The 20,813-nt window shown below is 38.6% G+C and overlaps 1 protein-coding gene across 1 annotated transcript in view; it reads left to right on the top strand.

Annotated features, from left to right (window-relative positions):
- Positions 1-20,813, top strand: part of ARHGEF38 (Rho guanine nucleotide exchange factor 38) — a 121,397-nt gene that overhangs the window by 97,233 nt on the left and 3,351 nt on the right. Inside the window, exons 8-13 of the mRNA XM_045799231.2 lie at positions 1,692-1,796; positions 3,564-3,686; positions 6,964-7,275; positions 9,465-9,608; positions 10,418-10,616; positions 10,768-11,027. Coding sequence (XP_045655187.1) covers positions 1,692-1,796; positions 3,564-3,686; positions 6,964-7,275; positions 9,465-9,608; positions 10,418-10,616; positions 10,768-11,027 — 1,143 coding nt within the window. The remainder of the gene's footprint in view (positions 1-1,691; positions 1,797-3,563; positions 3,687-6,963; positions 7,276-9,464; positions 9,609-10,417; positions 10,617-10,767; positions 11,028-20,813) is intronic.

Genomic DNA, 20,813 nt, shown 5'->3' on the forward strand with positions numbered 1-20,813 from the left:
AGTCTCCAGCAGGGTAGCCATGTGTCCAGCTTAAACCAGAGGTGCAAAGCTTGTCAGGAAAAGTATGACAAGAAGAACAGCAGCTATCTCTGCCACAGCTCCCAAGCTTCTGTTTATCTCTAAAATGGGATTAACTGTGGCACTTATGCCAGAGAGTTTTTAAAAATTAAAATGAGAAAAGCAGGTTTTAGCACTGTGTCTGGAACATAGTTTAGTGTTTAATAAATGTTAGCTATTATTATTACTAAGACAAAAAATACTTAATCTCAAATGCTTGCCATTTATCAGTGGATAGAATCACTTAAATAATTAACTAGTGTTGTGAGAGCACATGGGGGACCAATTAATTTTCTACGGTGAAAAGAATAGGAATTCAAGAGAGGTTTCACAGAAGGGGTGAACGTTGAGTCCTTAAAAAAATTAAACAGAATTTTGCAAGGCAAAAAAAGGGACAGCAGCATATTCCAGCAAAATAAAGCAGCACAAGAAAGGCTTGGCTATAGGAACACGGAACTGCACAATATTTCTCATACTCTGATCCTTGAATCTCTTATTTTAGAATCATCTGGATCCCCGCCAAGATACACAAAATTATAAAATAGCTGGTGATGGGTCGTTGAAAACTGCATTTAAGATAATCTGCCCCAGCATATTGTTCTATACATCAAACTAGATTAGAGCAGAGAGATCCTAAGGCAGACGATATTGAATGTTATGTGAATTACAAGGAACTAGGCTACCTATTTAATCAAAAGCTTTTTAGATAAACAATATGAAGGCGTTTAAAAATAAAATAAAATATGACCATTTTCTGTGCATTCAGTTTTAAGGTCAACCATCCCCCCCCAAGGTCAACCACCTTAAATTAACAAACCTATAAACTATGAACAGAGCGCAGCTATGGTCACTACCTAGTACCAAACTGAAGAATGCCCACCAGGCGCCACAAATCATTTTCAGGCTCACACAGATTTTGCCAGCATGAAGCTGGTCCTGCTCTTTGGTCACCATTTTGATAGCCAAGAAGTACTTCTCACCATTAATAATAATTATGGTCTTATCAATAAAATAAAACATCAAAAAATAACTTAAACACATGTGACCACTGCCTTAATTCTGCCGGGTTTTCCCCACAGAAGGACTCTTCTGGCCAAGATCATACTCAACCTTTCAAATTTGAGTTGGTAAAGAATTACTGCATTTCTTTAGCCAGGAAGCTAAGTTTCTTTTCTAAATAACCACTGTGAACTTAACTGGGATGAGTCATAGCAACAAAACAGTAAGTTCCGGTAAAGGGATGCAATGTGTATCTTATTTTAATTTTGATTTTTTTATTGTATTAATCATTTTATGAACCCACAAATGGGGCATAATTTCAGAGTATGTATATAACATATGCCGTTAGCAACTGCAAAGGAAAGTTGCACCTCCTGCAGCTACCATCACACAGACGACGCTCCGTGAAAGCTGGACAGCGGGTTAACCAGCAGCAGCGGCTTCGCTACACTAACTGAAGTTTCGCCGTGTGCTCGGACACAGTAAGCACCGCGCTAAGGTGGTCAGCATGACATGGAAGGTTGTCATCTCATAAAGGAGCCTCTTTGGCATGTGCTGGACTAATACAGCCTGTGACATTTCTTTAAAGCACAAGATTTATTTGAGTTATAAAAATAATTTCATCTTCACTATAGGTGAAAGACAATGCCTTTAACAGAGAAGAAAAGATGTTTAGATCTTTAGAAAAGACAGTGAGGCATTGCGTGAAGAACATTTCACTCTGTCTTCAACATATCCAGGTAGGTAAGACACAACCGTTTCCAGTGTTTCTAGGACAAGGTATTGATGTCCACAGTTATTCTGAAGAGTGAATGTGAATGTTCATTCATTTATGTGATGGAATTTATATGATAAAAGTCACTGATATTATATCAAGTTTGGGAGGCTGCCGCTGAGGGAAGCCAGTATAAAGATGTAGATTTTGTTCTTTGTTCCCTTATCTGTTCCCGCATTCTCCCAATTCAAGTCACCACACTGTAGGACATTAGCTCACGTGATTGCCACGTGGTGTTGGACCATCAGCATGCTTTCCTTATAATAGAGATGAGTTCATTAATGCAAAATTGATTTGGCAGAAATTTTCTTTATTTGTTGAATTATACTAACGTATCCCTTTCTAGTACTTAAAACACATATTTGCACATTTAAAAGTGGGACTGAAAGAAAAAACAAAATCAAAGGTGGACATAAAACGAAATTAGAGGAGGACTAAAGAGCAAAAAGAGCATAACATAAAGGCCATGTAAAAACCACAGAACCCCACATGTGGATCTCAAATTTAGCTGTAAGTCTCTGAGAAGCCAACTTAAAAAAGGACATACGATCACACAACCCTATATGAACAGAGCACCTCTATTTATTTTATAACTGGTATTTTGTAATGCCTCCTTTGGAGTTCTGAATGAAATTCACAGGTAATTTCTGTCGGTAGGTAGGTCTACATAAAAGAAAATGTAAAGGAAAATAAATTCTGACAAAATAATAAGAACTACAATATGCAAATACTCCCAGACAACCGTAGTAGAAGACAAAAGCACTCCCACTAATTTCCAATCCCCCAGAAAGTTTTTCTGCCCTCATTGAGAATCACTGACTTCATCAAACCAATTGAAGTGCAGTATAATTATAATCAGTAGAGAGAGAATGGATCTCATAAAGAAGACATAGCGTCCTTAACATCTTGATAATGGTCATGACTGGGAGACATAGATAAGCAGTAGAATTCCATGTAACTCAGTTAACACATGACGCCCTTCCCATTTTACAGTTTTTATCTTGGATATCTATTTTTGGAAGCAGATGTTTGCATGCATAGGTAAATTCTTATACCAACAGAGGATTAGGTTAACAGGCATGATGACTTGGAGAAAAGGTTCTATGTTATGTAACCAACAAGCCACATTCTTTTCTCACTTATTAACTGATGCAAAGCCTGACTTTACAATCAGCTTTGCTAATCTCTTCCTAAAGCTCTGCTTTCTGTGAAAAGAAAACCAAAACTTAGTTATAAGACCAGAGAGCAGTGGGAACTCTGTCCTTCACAGACATTTCATGAAGTGAATGCATCCTGGGAATATCTACAGGAAAGTCTTCTATTTCCACTGGCCAATTCAGCAAAAACATGAGCATCTTCTTTTACAAAGAGCAGTAAATTCACTAAGGAAAACTGAAGACATAAATCAAAAAGGAGTGATTTCTAAAATAAGGGCTTCAGTAAGAACTGAATGCTGAAGAATGGCCAATGAGGGAACTTAAGTTGGAGTCCCACTTAATAAAGAAGGTGTCATACAGAGCAGTAGGAGAAAGTGACAGGGGGAAAGGAAGAAAACAGATTGTTGTAAGTAACCTCGTTGTGCAGAGTATTCATGACTTTCTTTCCTTCCTTTTTTTTGTTTTCTCTCAGTGGTAATGGGGGGTTATGATGATGAAGTACACACTTGGGATACATTTAATTGTACGGAACTTCAGAACTTTGCCCATTTTGTGACTTTGTTCGTGGGTTTCAGGAGGCCATGCCCTTAGCGCTGCAGAGTGTGATGGAGCTCCAGGAGATCTCATGCAACAAAGATAAGGAGGAGAGGAGCCATTCGGAGGCCCCAAGTTATGCCCCAAATCCCTGTGGTGACTTTGTAAGTTATTTATAGTCACAGATAAATTAGAAAGTAGGGTTAGAAGAAAAGCTGCTTTTTATTTGTTTTTCTGGAGTTAGAAATAAAACATGCACTAAAACAAATACGAATATCAAAATCAGTAGGTTTAAACAGGCAGGGTTTTTTAAATTATTATTAACTATTTTAAAGTGGTATTAGTGAAGATTTTTTACTCTGATAAAAACTCAAGAGGGTCCCAGACCCTAGGAGTAGTCAGTGTCTGTGTAGCTTTTATTTTATTTATTTATTTAAGATTTTATGTATTTATTTGACAGAGAGGGAGAGCACAAGCAGGGGTAATGGCAGGCAGAGGGAGAAGCAGACTCCCTGCTGAGCAAGGAGTCCTACGCAGGGCTTGATCCCAGGACCCAGGGATCATGATGTGGGCTGAAGACAGATGCTCAACGGAACCACCCAGGCGCCCCTGTGTAAATCCACATTTAGTATAAGTCTGCATGTGATAGATCACAGATTTATCAAGTTGGCAAGCTGTGATTTTCCTAACGGAGTCTCTGGAAAAGTCCAGAGTCCTTACAGGAGGACCGAAGATACTCTCTGAAGACATGACTTTTATTAACACACTATATACTGGAAAGTAAAGCCTTCTTATTGAGAAAGGGCTTTTAACCTATGAGTCACATGCCTTCTGTTCTGTGGTAAAATATTTGTTTTCTATGAGATCTATAAAATATACAAAATTATAAAACATAGCCTGGAATCCTAACAACATGCTTAAGCCTAGAAATACTTGGCTGGTACATTAGTTTGAGTAGTACTGATTTTAATTTCGTATCTTGTGTTGCATAGGTATTATTACATCATAGTACTACGTTATATAGAAGCCATAATAGGCTCCTTCATCATCTTGAAGGTCCTTAAAAGTGGCAGTTTTGTGTTGGCATTATTGGCATTTTGGGTCCGATAGCTCTTCATTGAGAGGCCCTTGTGTTGGAGGATGTTTAGCACTCCTGGAGTACCAGGCTCTAAATCTCAGTAATGTCCCCCCAATCTCAAGTCGCGGCATCCAGTGAGTAGCCCCACCCCCCAGTAGAAAACACTCAGAGGCATCTTATTTCATGGCACTGGGGAATGGAAAGTCAGGATTACATCTGAACTAAAATGATCGATTAGATAAATGAGAGTGAGAGAGCAAGAGACAGAGAGAGAGAAGTTTTTACGATGGATGTTAAATGGAAACAGTGTGGCTAGTTCTTTATACATTTTCTGGGCTTAATTACAGGCAGCACAATTTAGAAAAGTCCTTAACGGTTTGCTCTTTAGTTTAATTCCAATGTATTAAGTCGATAAGTATTTATTGAGCACTATGTAAGAGCATGGTATACAGCTTCTCCTCAACAAGCATGTCCAGAATTTGATGGAAGAAGAGCTGTGTTCTTCTCCTTGCATGAAACCCACAAGATGATAAATTGAGCTAAATTAAAATAATCATTAGAATGATCAATATAAAAGTAACTTTTTTTACTTATGAGTACAGTAAACTCCTTTTTAAAAATCAAATGTTAATAAGAATTCAAAAATCTATCTAAAGGCAGAGCAGTGTTTTTATCTAACCTTGAAAAATACTTATCTACTTTGAAAAGTACTTGCCTACATGTTTTGAATAGGAAAAAATATGAAAAGAAAATCTGATTCTTATTTGTTCCAATCATAATTCCTATGTCCAGCTGAATCAGAATCGGTTTCTCTCTATGGTATATCCTGTGACCATAGACGTATATATATACACATATATATACTACACACACACACACACACACACACATATATATATATGGCATACATATATATAGTAATTATGTTGTAATATCGTAATTGCCTGTAGAATCCAGTCAAGTTACAATACAGTAATTTATCAGAACCATAAACAGATTCTTTGCTTAGTCAAAGGACTCATTAAACAGTCTGCAGGTGTATATTGATTATTTTATAAGCTAGACATCAAATTTTATCTGTGTAGTCTATTGCTAGTGCCAGTAAGAGATTGGTTTCCTTTCTCTTGTAGATTTCCCATGAGTTCAGACAAAGTTACCAGAGGCTGTTTAATTAATGAAAGCTGCTGCTCAGATGCTGATTCCCTAGGACATCTTTCAGGGCACAAAGAGAAACCTACTTCTAAATTGCTGTAACAATCATGTAGCCTACGCATATATGATAAAGCGTAAAGTCGGCAGTCACCAACATAAGATATAATGCGCTTCAGAATAGAGGGGGAAGAAAGAGAAATAGAAGAAAGTAAGTCCAGGATGCTCAGGTGCTGGCATGGGGCTGGGGGTTAATATGAAGTTCATTTTCAATGACTCAGACCTAAAAATGTAACAATTTAAGAAACAGAACCAGCATCAACCTTCAATGTACTTAAAGAGAAAGCAATAATTCTATTGTCATTTCTATCACAGCAGCAAAATACCTATAATAAGGAGGTACTTATCTGTATAGGATATAAAGTTCCTCTACCCAAAATAAGTCATCAGGGTAACCAGGGAATTGGGCAGATGTGGGAGGTACAGGATACAGTCTCTTCTAAGACTACCTTCCTTTTATTGTCAGCAAATGAAGGGAATTGTATGGTGAGTCATTTGCACAGTCTTAGTGATCAAAGACTGGAGTCTCTGCCTCCCACCCCATGTGCTGGAGTAACTCTGCTGGGTTCTGGGATTAGAAAAGAGGGGGAGGGGAAGGGGAAAGTGTGGAAGGAGATGACCCCAATGACAAAACCAATGGCTGTAGGGAGAAAGATGGAGTGTATCTTGGGTGTGCAGGCTTTAACTTTGGTATTCCTCTTCTTGCTCACTCTTTGCATTCAGTATTAGAGTCTAGAGTCCCTGTTCTAAGTTTTTGAGCAAGTTTAGCTAGACAAAAAAAGATCACATCCTCTAAGATTTTATTTATTCATTTGAGAGAGAGAGAGAGAGAGAGAGCATGAGCAAAGGGGAGAGGGTGAGGGAGAAGCAGACTTCCCGCTGAGATGGGAGCCAGATATGGGACTTAACAAGGGTTGGGGGGGGGGGCTTGATTGGGGAGCTCAATCCCAGGACCCAGAGATCACGACCTGAGCCAAAGGCAGATCTGAGCCACCCAGGCACCCCAGATCAACACATCGCCTCTTAACTTGGCTACATACTTTCCTGTCTTCCTCTGAGCTCCCGCAGGGAGGAAGTAAGCCTACTGGTGATAGCGCGGGACATGTATTGGTTGCTCCCGACTCTGTCACAGGATTGCTTTTCTCTCTCGGCAGGCAGCCCATTTACACAGGCTCGTCCTGGTGCCCCTGTCGGCCCTGCTGTCCTTATTCACAGGGCCTCAGAAGCTCATCCAGAAACGCTACGACAAACTGTTGGACTGCAACAGCTACCTACCTCGGGCAGCAGGAGACGCGTCAGACTTGGCCAAAAAGGAGTATGAGGCCCTCAATGCCCAGCTCGTGGAGGAGCTCCAGGTGTTCAACCGGGCGGCTCGGAAGATTCTGTGGAACTGTCTCTGCAGTTTCGTGGCTCTCCTCGGGGACCTGACCCTCTCGGCTCAGCAAGTGTATTCCACAGTGGCGCCGGTAAGCACCGGGCTAGCTAAGCCAGCAGGACCTGCTAGGAACCACGGCCGCGTGAAACGGCCCCGCGCATGGTGCGCATGCGTGCCGTGCGTGACGTGCGTGTGCGCACGCGCCCGCGCGTGGGGGGCGGGGCGGGATTTAACTGAAGCCGGTAACATAGTCTTCCCGTTTCTTTCTCTTTTCTCCCCAGGAATGTTTCCTAGTTCAGGTTTAGTGTGACTTGTACACCTTTGTTCTTCTTGGAGGTTTTTTTTTTCAAATGCCGGACACCTTTTAGCTCCGCCTGCTCGAGGCTCTGCTGAAGCTTATCAATTTGTATTTTGTATTCTCTTCCTAGTCAGTGGTTCCTCAATGCTAACTGTGACTGTGTAAGACGTGGATCCAGAAAGAAGGCCATCTCAGTGGAACGACAGAAACAGGCTACCTGTCCAGTCTTTCTTGCAATGGAAAACAGTCTAGGATGTGTGGATGTGTGATCACGTGTGTGTATTTAGTTTTCCATTAGGATATGATTTTATGACTATTTCCCTGAAGAAGAAGAATGATATTTACAAGCTAGTATCAACTTAAGAAAATCAGTGTGGTTTCTTTACCCTTCATTTCAATTAGTTCTTCTTCAGCTGGTTAGATATTTAATGGACAACATTAGGAGGAAAATTAATTGTCCTGACTTTATTTTTTACTGTGTATTTAATTAACTTTTAACTTATCATTTGAATTAAATTAAGTTGAAAAAGCAGGTGCTACATTTACGTGGTTCAAAAGGCAAAACTACATAAAAATGTATAAGCAGTCTCACACAGACTCCCATTCCCTAACCACCCATCCCCTACTGCCAGTCCCATTGTTACTAGTTTATCCATTCAGGGTTTCTTCATGCCATTAGTAGTAAATGAAAATACGTATGTATTGTTTCCTATAGAAAACTAGGATATTCCAGCACCATCCTGCCATTTGCTTTTTTAACTTCCTGGGGATGCATCCATATGTTACCATAGACTGTTATGCCTGGTTTGTATCTCATAAAAATGGAATCATACATTTTGTATGGTTTTTTGTATCAACCTGCTCCTACTAATGGATATATGGATGATTCCAGTTGTCTAAAACTGTGTAACAAATTATATCAAACATGGCAGCATGTAGCAAGCAATGGTCATTTATTACTATTGTCTTTCATGGTTCTGGAGGTTCCCTGGGCTCACGGCAGTCATTCTCAGTGTCTCTGTGAGGTTGCAGTCTCATCATAGCTGGGGCTAGAGTCATCTCAAAGACTTCCTCAAGCCTGTGTCTGGGGTGGAAGATGGGTTGATGATAGAAGACTCAAATAGTTGGGGAACGAGGACAGTTGGGGTTCCGTAGACCTCCCCCCACCTGATCTTTCAACCTGGTGTTTTGATATACTGGCTACAGTGCAACTGAACTTCTTCCATGGCTACTAAAGTCTCTCAGAGTGAGTGTCCCAAGAGAAACCCGCAGAAACCTCAATGGTCTCTTTTGGCCTAATCTTGAAAGTCAGATAGCATCACTTCTGTTGTTCTGTTCATTTCCACATTCTATTCATGGAGGCAATTTTAAAAACCCACGCACTTTTGAGGAGAAAGGACATGGACTCCAACTCTTGATGAGAGGCATGCCAAAGAATTTGCTGATTTGTTTAAATACCACAGGCTGTTAACCAATGCTTCTCATTTTAGCTTGTTTCTCCTTCCCACTATCCCACCCTACCACTTTGGAGGACCCAACTGCCATTGATTCCTGAGCCCTTCTTCCAAATTTCCATTGCTTTCTATTTCTCTTCTATTATTTTATCCTTTATTATTTTTTAAAGATTTATTTAAGAGAGAGCATGAGCCGGGGGGGGGGGGAGGGGGAGCAGACTTCCCTGATATGAGGCTCAATCCCAGGATCCAGAGACCATGACCTGAGCTGAAGGCAGACACTTAACTGACTGAGCTACCCAGGTGCCCCTAGATTTGAGCCTTTAAAAACAATTATCCCTATCACTTTAGTGAGGTTTCTGGAGATAGCAAATTAGACCATTTTTATCCAAAAGTTCTAACATTGCCCTAATTTTTTTCTGTGGAGCTATCGTACACTTTCTCTATTTGTCACAACTCTACTAAATTTAATACCTAATATGGTTACATAGTTGTTTGAGAACAATGCCATATCATTTCTACCTATAGGTACCACTGTTGGCCTCAAGAATCTCTGAAATTCAGAATCGAGTACTAGAAGAAGTTCAGAATCTTAATTTTGTAAAGGACAACAGTGCCACCTTTATTGAGAGGAAACTGAGTTTTGAAAAGAAGAAGCCTGTGCAAATTCTGGTGAGTTTGGTAGGATTCCTGACAATGACTCTCACTTCTTTACCTTGTTCAAATCGCAGTATATTATTTTCCAAATCACTTATCTCATTCTAATATCCTGTAATTTACCAACCTATTATATGTAGGATTTCTTGTCTATTTCTACCTTCTATACCATGAGTTCTGTAAGGTCATAGATTTTTACCTGTTTTGTACGTGATATGTTCCAAGCTGTTAAAATGCTGCCTGACAACAGATATAAATATCTGTTCAATGAATGAATAGAATTTTATAGAGCAAAATCATAGTAGTTCAACTCTTTCACTTTTCTACATAAGGAATCCCAGGCTCCAGAGATGAAGTGGCTTTCTCAAAATCACTTGAGGCAGAGCTGGGAGGGGTCTAGGCCTCTAGCCTCCTGCCTAATTTACTGATACTATTTCCCAGAAAAAGACATGCACATGTACAATTTACTTAATTAAATATTATTTATCAAGTGCTTAATACGCAAGGGAATTGTCTACAGGATGGCAAAAATTAAAAATTGTTCCATCCAAGAGGGATTAGAACCTCTGCCTTCTTATACGCAGTTGAATTTTCTTTCTTCTCTGCAACACTGCCCTCATGTGCTAACTAGAGAATTTTTCACTGCATAACTCAGCTGGATGCTTCACGATAATAACTCCATCAATGCTTCCGCAGTGAAATAATCCCAAATCAACGTATGGCTTCAACATTTTAAAAAATCTCCAGAGAAGAAATATTTGCCGGCTCAGTGAAGATTTTATTATATGTCTATCTAAACCCCAATTTCTCCTTACTTCTCCCAGCAGGAAGTGCCCCGTCAAACTGACATTCACCGCTCCAAACTTCTATCCACATACAGTAAAGAAGAACTCTACCAAGCAAAGCGCAAGTGCAATGCTACCCAAGAATATGACATCAGTCTTCTGGAAGGGGAATTGGTGGCTGTGGTGAAACAGCAGGACCCACTGGGGAGTACAAGCAGGTGGCTTGTTGACACAGGAAGTAAGCTTTTTTGCATAAAATGCACAGAACTACTATCACCTCTTTTCAAGTTGAGATTTTCCCAGGGGCCTCTCTTTGCTTCTCTAAACACAAATTTGGTGAGGGTACACACAAATGACCTTGTTTCTACTTTCTTTTTATTCTTATCCAGTTATAAAAGGATACGTGTATTCCTCCTTCTTAAAACCCTACAATCCAGCGAAAGTACAGAAGTTGGACGCTGAGAACAGGTTCGGTGATGATGATTTTGATAACATCAGCCTCTTTGTGTCCTCACGGCCAGCTAGTGACAGTGTCACAGGCACCCCGGAAAGTAGCATAAGTGATAGCAGCTCATCTCTTAGTGGGACGTACGGGAAGTTTGAAACAAACGGCACTGACGTTGACAGTTCTCAAGAGGTAGATGAACAGGTAAGACTTTGAACCTTGATGTGACACGGCTTGGCTGTTCCAATCATGAAAGACGTTCTCCCGAATAGCGTTCTAACTGTAAGACCTGGTGGAAGAGTGTCAGCTTTGACAGCAAGGAGACCTCGCTCTATGAACACTTACTCTCTTGTGTGTGTCCCTTTTTGCAAGGAATTTCATTCTCTGAGCCTGTTTCGTCAAATGAGGGGAAAAGGACCATAATTGCTCTGTTGCAGGCTTGACCCAAGGATTACAGAACGTGTGTCCATGTAAGGTACCCAGCCCAGAGTAGACACTCAGTAAATAGTAATTGTTAGTATTACTACACTGCTGTCACTTAGAGTGAAGCACAGATGGTCTTTGTATACTCCTCCATCAGAGAAAAACAGCTCAATACTGAACTGATTGCCACCGTAAGGAGGCAGGTGGAAAATTGTCCATGATTCCTCTAAAAGTGGTCTTCATTGAGCTATCTATATAATCGGCCATTTTTAATCTCTCGTATAATGCCACACACTATTTACTGAAACCTTTAAGAGCTACCTTTCCCGTGCTGCACCAATGCAGAGACTATGGGGATCACTCTTTTACAAAATAAGTTAACTATAATGTAGGGTTCCTTTTTACTACCTCAGAAAGTTTCGTGTATATAACTGTGAATCCTCAAGTGGCGACCAGCTAACCGTTTCTTTTTTAACTTGCTTTTTTCTTTAGTGGCTTTTTACTAATTAATTTAAATTTGTTTTTTATAAGGGTAATACATGTTATTTGTGAAAAGTTAAAATGGTGTAAAGATATACATAAATTAAAAGTAAAGTTCTTTATTCCCTTCTCGCCTAACCCTAGCCTTCGGACAATATTAGGGTTTATCTTTTCAGACATTCTCTGTGCATGTACAAACACATATATTTCTATCAGTGGGAATGTGTATATGTTACATAATTTGCTTTTTTCCCCCCACTTAACAATGTATCTTAGACACAACAGTACCTAATATCTATCTTATTCCTTAAAAAATTCTGAATAATAATTCATTTTGTGGATATATCATAACTTATATGTAACTATTACCCTAATAAAAGACATTTAGAATATTTGGGTTTTTTTAAATTTCAAACTGTATGAGGCAAGATCCTTGATGATCTATTTTTGTGCACTTATATGAGTACTTACATAGGACAAATTCCTAAAAATATTGGGGGATCAAAGGGTATATATATCTAAAGTCTTGATAGACACTGCCATGCTGCCCTTCAAAAATAGTTTATCTATTTAGTTTCTTTCATCAATGATACATTGATTGTTGTTCAATTCATGACGAATTCTTTTTAAAAAATATCTTTATTAAGGACTTATTTACATGCCATAAAATTCATCCATTTTAAGTGGATAATTCAGTGAATTTTAGTATATTTACAGAGCTGTGCAACTATCACCCCAATCTAATTTTAGAACAGAACTTTCACCCCCCAAAATCTTTTGCACTAATTTACAGTCAGTTCTCTTTCCCACTCCAGCCTCAGGAAATTACTAATTCACTTTCTTTTTCCATATTTTTGACTTTTTTGGTATATTTTGTATTAATGGACTCATACAATATGTGGTGTTTTGCAGTTGGCTTCTTTCACTGAGATTCAACCATGTTGCGGTATATATATGTACTTTGTTGCTTTTTATCACCTAATAGTATTTCATTCTATGGATATAGCATATTTTGTTTATCCATTCACCAGTTGATAGACATTTTGGGTAATTTCTTTAATGAATAATGCTGCTATAAACATTTACGTACAAGTCTCTATGAGCATTTCATTTCTTTTGAGTATATACCTAGGAGTAGAATTGCTTGTTGATATGGTGAATTTATGTTTAACTTTTTAAAGAAATTGCCAGACTGTTTTTCAAGTTGGCTGTACCATTTTACATACCCACCAGCAATGCATGGCGGTTGTGGATTGCAGTTTCTCCACATCCTCACCTTATTGTCTTTTTTATTATTATGATAGCCACTCTACTGGGTGCAAAGTGATATCTCATTGTGGTTTTAATTTGCATTTGACTAATGCTGTTGAGTATCTTTTATGTTCTTATTGGCCATTCACGCGTTTTCTCTGGTGAAATGTCTATTCAAATATTTGCCCACTTTACAAATTGTGTCATTTTCCTTCTTATTATCCAATTGTACGAGTTCTTTGTATACTTTGGATGCAAGTTCTTTATCAGGTATAATTTGTAAATAATTTCTCCCAGTCATGACTTATTCTTAACTCATCTGGACATTACTACATGCTTCTATCACCCTACTGTCTTGAAATTTCAGAACATTGTTTTTCTATTACTTGTTCACTCTCTTAGTTTATTCAAATTTTCCAGAAAACAAAATTATATTGTAAAACCAATAGATGAATGAAATTTTATCAGTAAAATCTATGGTTGGGATTAAATATTCTGGCAGACTTTGATTTATCCCAATAACCTAGAAGGACAGAAATTTGAGGGCCAAATTTGTCAAGACACCGTAAAGCTGGCTTAATGTTGAACTCTAGTTACTACTGGCTCTACAGAGACTTTTGAAGTAAGTGCCTCACTGAGGCTTTTTGGCATGGGATTTGAAGTCTATTTCCTAATAGCTGCTACTGCAAAGTAATTCTCTCTGCGTAATCCTATCAATACGTTTCATGTGAATTAGGTCCATTAGAAGTTTCCATTACCGAGAGAGGGGAAAAAATGAGATAATTTTCTTTTGCTCAAAACAAAGTATATTGGTAGTATCTCTTCATAGAGTGCTATTTGTTCTTCTCCCTTGAGTTTGGAACCAATTCAAAATAGACCTTGGTATCAGGGACATACATATAAGCATTCTTCCTAACAAAACTGGTTTAGAAAATGCAGCTTGGATCAGTGGCCACGTAGGATCCCTGAATACTTTCCTCTGTGTCAAAATAATTGAGCCTTAATTGCAGGCCTTTCCTGGGTATGGACAAAGTCTGTCCCAGTAAATTTACTATGAGTTGAAGACAATGCACCTGTTAGAAACCCCAGTATGAGAGAGAAGAAAACCACACACAGACATAGGAATATTTCCTTCAATGTCTTAATTCCAGTCAATAGAAGTACATGGGCTAGTGGTTTTCAGACTTTTCCAATGATGCAACTACTGTTCAGCCCTCGGAAACAGAAGAAAAACCTTGTATGATCTTCCTAATCCTTATCAGAGGGCTGATGTTTTCATTCTGTTGACTCCTACAGTGTGGAGAAGAAAATGGCTAACCCTCACACTTGTGGTGTGACAATCTAATAGAACAATGAATGCATTATAGAAGTCCCTATAAGGTGATTGAAAAGTGGGAGTAAATTTTATCTTTTTTTGTGAACAGTGAGAATACATTGTATATTGTAATATGCGTTTGAGGCGTACTACAAAGCCTACAAAGCAATTTTCTGTGTGGCTATTTAATTTCGTTCTTGATTTTATCATCAGGAACATCATCTCAAACCTGTATGACACTTTGAGTCACCATTTCTTCCATATCCTTTTCTACTGTAGCAGTAACACTTTTTTTTTTTGTCTTTCTTCCAGAATTGAAATAGAATATTGCCATTGGTGTTGTAGGTTGTAATCTACTTTTATTGACTGTTCTAGTGGACCCTGACCAGAAAGACAGGTAGCTGGGTAACCTTGACCTATACCTGATATTCAGGGAGCATCAATGGGGGCCTAAAAATCGGTCATAAATAGGCAAGTTCAGACTGACCAGACTAGTGACTCTGTGCTTTTTAGACTCAAGTTGAGTTTTTAATGTCGACTCCAGGCATAAAAGGGATCTATTAATGGACTTTGGAAGGATTTATAAATCCCTTCAAATATGTTGGAAATTTTGTGCTTATGTGCATAACCACGGTAAAAGAAGTACATAGCTTTCAGCAAGTTTTCAAAGGAAAATGCTACTTAAATAGGTTAGAAACCACTGCTCTAGAGACTTAACTTGCTTATCCATTCTCCCACCCACTCAAGGAAAAAGACTGTTGGATTAAGAGCCTCCCTCATTTTCCAGAATGGTTCTAGTGGATCACAAGTCTTATGGGTCAGGTGAAAATATAACTTATTATCTATAATGGGACACTTCTGTTAATGAAACAGTGTTCACTGGATGAGATAACTGTGACAGGTATAATTGGGAAGTACAGTCACTCTGCTATTTGGCACCTAAGAACCAATCCATCCAGATTCCTCCACGCACATCCCACACAGAAAGCATGGACTTTCTCCGAAAGTTTCAGAAGCTCCCTAAATGATGATCCAGAGCTGTTGTAGAGTAATGGGGAAGAGGGAATAGATATTGCAACCTGGCAGTACTGATTTATACTAAAGGACTTAATCTTTCATTGCTTTACTCACTACTTTATGTTCTATCAAAAAATATAACAAAAGCAAACAAATATGCCTTCCTATTCCAATGTATTCTCCCCTTTTGCCCGTCAAGGAGTAATGACACAATTTGTATTAGTCTTCACTGCCTCATAAAAAATTATCACAAACTAAGTGGCTTAAGACAACACAGAAGTATTTTTTTTAATTTTTTATTATGTTATGTTAGTCACCATACAGTACATCCTTAGTATTTGATGTAGTGTTCCATGATTCATTGTTTGTGTATAACACCCAGTGCACCATGCAATACGTGCCCTCCTTACTACCCATCACTGGCCTATCCCAGTCCCCCACCCCTCCCCTCTGAAGCCCTCAGTTTGTTTCCCAGAGTCCAGAGTCTCTCGTGGTTCATTCCCCTTCTGTTTACCCCCCTTCATTCTTCCCTTCATTTGCAGCAACATGGACGGGACTGGAGGAGATAATGCTAAGTGAAATAAGTCAAGCAGAGAAAGACAATTATCATATGGTTTCACTCATTTATGGAACATAAGAAATAGCAGGGAGATTGGTAGGACAACACAGATGTATTATCTCACCATTTCCACGGTCAGAAGTGCAGGCACAGCTTAGCTGGGTGCTCTGCTCGGCGTGTCCCATCGCTGCAATCCAGACGCTCGCTGGGCTCTTTTCCTTCCTGAAACTCTGAGTTCTCTTCCAAGCCCTGGTTTTTGGCAAGCCTCAGTTCCTTGTTCTGGTACTAGGACTGAGGCCTCTGTTTTCTTGCTGGCCATCCGCCAAGGACACTCACCTACTGCAGGCTGCGCTCAGCCCCCTGCCCTGTGGCTATGTCTGTAGGCAGTTCACAGCACGGCTGCGTACTTCTTCAAGGCCAGCAGATGAGCATCTCTCTGGTTTCGGATTTCTCCCTTCAGAAATGGCCTGAACTCTCTCTTAAAGGACTCACCTGCTTATGTCAGGCATCACTCAGCATAATCTTTGACTCAAAGTCAGTGTATTAGGGACCTTATTACGTAGGATGTGTTCAACAGGCAGTGTCGATCTTAGAGTCTGCTCACCGCAGGATCTAAGATGCTTTGCTTGGTAAGCAAGGTAGGGGACTAACGTGATGCGATCTTCAGCACTTCTCAAAGTGGATCAGGTTTAATAATGGCTAAACCCAGTTTTATATTTTTTATTTATTTATATTTTTAATTTTTTTTATTATTTTGTTCAATTAGCCAACATAGAGTATGTCATTAGCTTTTGATGTAGTGTTCAGTGATTCATTATTTGCATATAACATCCAGTGCTCATCACCACACATGCCCTCCTGAATACCCATGGCCCGGTTAGAGGGAAGTTCAATGTCTGAGAATCAGTGCTATTTCCTTTTTTTCCACATTAACAATACTGAGGACATAATTTTTGAATTACAAACTTCTGAAAAGTAGTTTTTGGCACTAATTCTAAATTCACTGTCTGGTGCTTCATCTTTACATGTTTCAGCTACTTTTGACGATAATGCTACATGTCTATATGTCATTGTTTAGATAGTGCTCCAAAGGCCATCAGGCTATACCATAGTGTATTTAAGTAGGCATTAAAATGATGCTTTAGAGACCTATTTATTGATATGAAAAGATTATCAAATATATTTTAAAGTAAAAAGCAGGCTGCAAAAATTATGTATACTATAATTCCATTTTATTGCCACTTCAGGTAGGTAGGTAGAAAGAAAAAAAAGGAAGAGAAGGAACAAGGGAAGGAGAGATGGAAGGAGAAAAGAGAAGAAATACAAGGTATTAATAGCAGTTGGGTGATTTCTCCTTACCTTTATTTAAAATCATTTCTTTATATCAATTACTTGCATAATAACAATACATAATTGATCACTGAAGAATGTGAAAGCTTGCTCCGGGAGGGAGGAAGAGAAGAAAGAGCCTTTTTTATGCAATATAACTACCTTGGTTTTCTGAACTACATATGATATAGTATGATAAATACTGGTTTTGTAGCTAAATTTTTAGTTTTGGAAAGGAAGATTAAAATATATTATTATTTTTGTTGTTAATTGAAGAACTTGGATGAAATCGATAAAATGAGATTCAATAAAGACAGCTAATGTGGCTCACTAAGGGGGAAATAAGTAAGTGCACAAATGTAGAATAAGGGGTACTGAGCTGGGAATGCTACTGCAGGGCGAGGTCCGTGGGTATAAACACTGCGTGATAAATTGAGTAAGAGTCAGTAACACAATATAGAGTGTTATTTAAAAAAAGTTACTGCTGTAGAGAACTGGGTCGTATTCATAGACTACTGTACATAAAATGAGCCAGAGCTTTACAGAGTGCAAAGAAGCAACCAATAAAATATAAATGCTGAAGAAAAAGGGATCAAATGCTTATGGCTTAAATTAGTAACATTTAATTAATGTACCTGAACCAAAACATTAGTATCGAAACTTGGGAAGATACAACCTAGAACAATCAAAATATTCCAAAAAATGAGAAATTCTTCAGCTTTTATGTATAACAGGCTGAAAACTTCTAACTTGTGGTCTAATGATATCAACTGCTGTCTCTTTAAAAGTGGACTTAGTTCCATTTTGAGTATCTATCTTATGTTAAATGGGAGGCATAAACATGTAAAACTGAAATATGCTCATCCTAAATAATTTTGGGCCATGATCACTTAAAATATTTATATAATTTTGTACTTTAAATTTACAGTTTCATGAGAATTTATATTTAGTGTTTAAAATATATGCTCTGCTGTAATTTCATACCAAATAGTTTTTAAAAAAGACTTATTTATTTATTTGGCAGTGGGGGGAGAGTGAGAGCAGGAGCATGAGCTGGGGGAGGGGCTGAGGGAGAGGGAGAGGGAGAACCTCCAACAGACTCCCTGCTTAGCACGGAGCTGGCCACGGAGCTCAATCCCATGATGCTGAAATCACGACCTGAGCCAAAATGAAGAGTCGGATGCTTAACCAACTGAGCCACCCAGGCGCCCCTCATACCAAATAGATTTAAGTGGAAGATTTTATATTCCCTTTGAGGGAACATGTGCCAAAGTGAAAGACCACCACAAATATTTAGGAATCATATATTAGTAGGTAATTCAACCTGCTAAACAGTCTATAGCTGCGTTGGCAACGCATCTATGTTGTGTATTAAAATTCTCAAAGTTGGCTAGCAGCCGCTAGCGTGGGCTCTACAGATAAGCAGAGACTGTATGATGGCGTATCGTGTTCCTGAAAGCTTTTGCCCACCAAAACCTCCATTCTGCTCTTGTGAATCTAATCAATGTCTTCATTTTCTAATCAACAACAAAAAGATCGGCCGCAACATATTAGAGATCTCAGTCCCTTTCCACAAGAATTTACACTGCACATCCTTTTAGAACAAGAGTCTGCTTCCTAAACTAGTATGAGAAATGGACCAAGCACAGGATTTGGAGTTAGGAGATACAGTCCTAGCACCACGAACTGTATGATGAAAGCATGTTGCTTTTCCAAGTCACAACTCACAGGGTTGTCGAGGATAAAGCACATCGGACATGTAAACTGTCATGAGCATAGAAAAGATGGTTATTATTGCCACCACCTCATTGTTCAAAAATTTATAGCGTCTTCCTTTTTGTCTTCTTCCTTTTTATTTTTTAAATTTTTTAAAAGATTTTATTTATTTATTTGAGAGAGAGAGAGTGAGCATGAGTGGGGGGAGGGGCAGAGGGAGAGAGAGAGAATCTTTAAGCAGACTCTGCTGAGCAGGGAGCCCAATGCTGGGCTCGATCCCAGGCCCCTGAGATCATGACCTGAGCTGAAGGCAGATGCTTAACCAACTGAGCCCCCAAGGACCCCTCTTCTTTAATTTTTAAATTACAAAATAATCCATGCCCAACAATCTGTCTTGTATCTTGTATGATGCAAGGTTATCTCTTGTATATTCTTGTGTGATATCCAAGACTTTTGGTCTAGCTTTTAAATCAAATTAATATATATCTGAATTTCTACTGTGTACCATTGCATGGTCAGTGGAGAAAAGTTTAAACGTTCCTCTTTTTTTTTTTTTTAGGTAAGCTTTACACCTAACCTGGGGTTTGAACTCATGACCCTAAGATCAAGAGTCACATGCTCTACTGACTAAGTCCACCAGACACCCCCTAAATGCTCCTGTCTTTGAGGTGGAGCTCATGCTAGAATTGTTGAGATGATATAAAATCAATGATATCAAAATTTCATCTAAATTTAAATAACAGCTCAACATCTACAGAACAACAAGCTAACTATATGGTGCCCTCCCCACATTCCCCAGTCTCTTTTCCTGCTCGATGAAGTCCTCTTATTTCTTACCATTTCCTTTTAACATTGACCCTCAATTTTGAGAAAGTTAATCTGCTTGCCTTTCCCAGATACTGTTTTTGTTCTATGTACCTTGGAATATGACATATCCACCCCCTTTATCAGCTTTGTCACCTACACAAGGTTACCTCTTTCAAAAACCAGCTCACATATATCCCTTATGTGTGTAGGGTGTTTTTGTTGGTTGTGTGTGTGTCTGTGTGTGTGTGTACACCCTTTGGGGGGCCTTTTTGTACACATTTTGTACACCACTTTCTCCCTAGCTGGGCTGTAAATTCTTTGATAATATCTGGCACTTAATAGGTACTTAATAAATTTTGACTTAATGAATAAAATGTTGTTAGTCAATTGCTTAATTTTATGATATAACTAAACAGTTCTGTTATCAATCTTACGTTTTTAGTGGTAGAGGGACTATAAACACTTAGGGGCTTCTTATGCATCCAATAATTCTGAAGTATTCTTTTGAGGTTAGAGAAAAATTCTTTTGACCGAAGCATGTTTTATTAATTTCTTCTAGGCTTCTTAAATAATTTAAAAATTATAAATTTAATGCATTGTCATTATAAAATAGGTTTAAAAAATAAGAAAAATGAAAATCATCTCTAATTCTACCATTCAAAGAAACTAACACTATTAGATTTATATTATACATCTGATTTGATATCCTTTTTTTTTTTTTTTTTTTTGGCTTACTCTTTCATCATAAGCATTTGCCCATGCTATTAGTCTCAGAAAACAGCATTTTTAATTACTACAAATTTCCTTAGTGTAAAGGTCTAGAATAGATTTAACTATTCTCTTACTGAACACTTAGTGTTATTCCCATTTCCCTCTCACTTTTCACCATGTTAACGGATATTGCAATAATATTATTATTTAAAAATCTCTGCCAATGTTTCTATTTCTATAGGAGAGATTTTAAAAAAAAGATTTTATTTATTTGACAGAGAGAGACATAGCAAGAGAGAGCACGAGCAGGGGGGAGAGGGAGAAGCAGGCTCCCCACTGAGCAGGGAGCCTGATGCGGGGCTCCATCCCAGGGTCCTGGGAT

This window comes from Ursus americanus, chromosome 13 (assembly GCF_024610735.1).
Source record: "Ursus americanus isolate L20-20 chromosome 13, mUrsAme1.1.p, whole genome shotgun sequence".
In the NCBI taxonomy this organism is placed as follows: Eukaryota; Metazoa; Chordata; class Mammalia; order Carnivora; family Ursidae; genus Ursus; species Ursus americanus.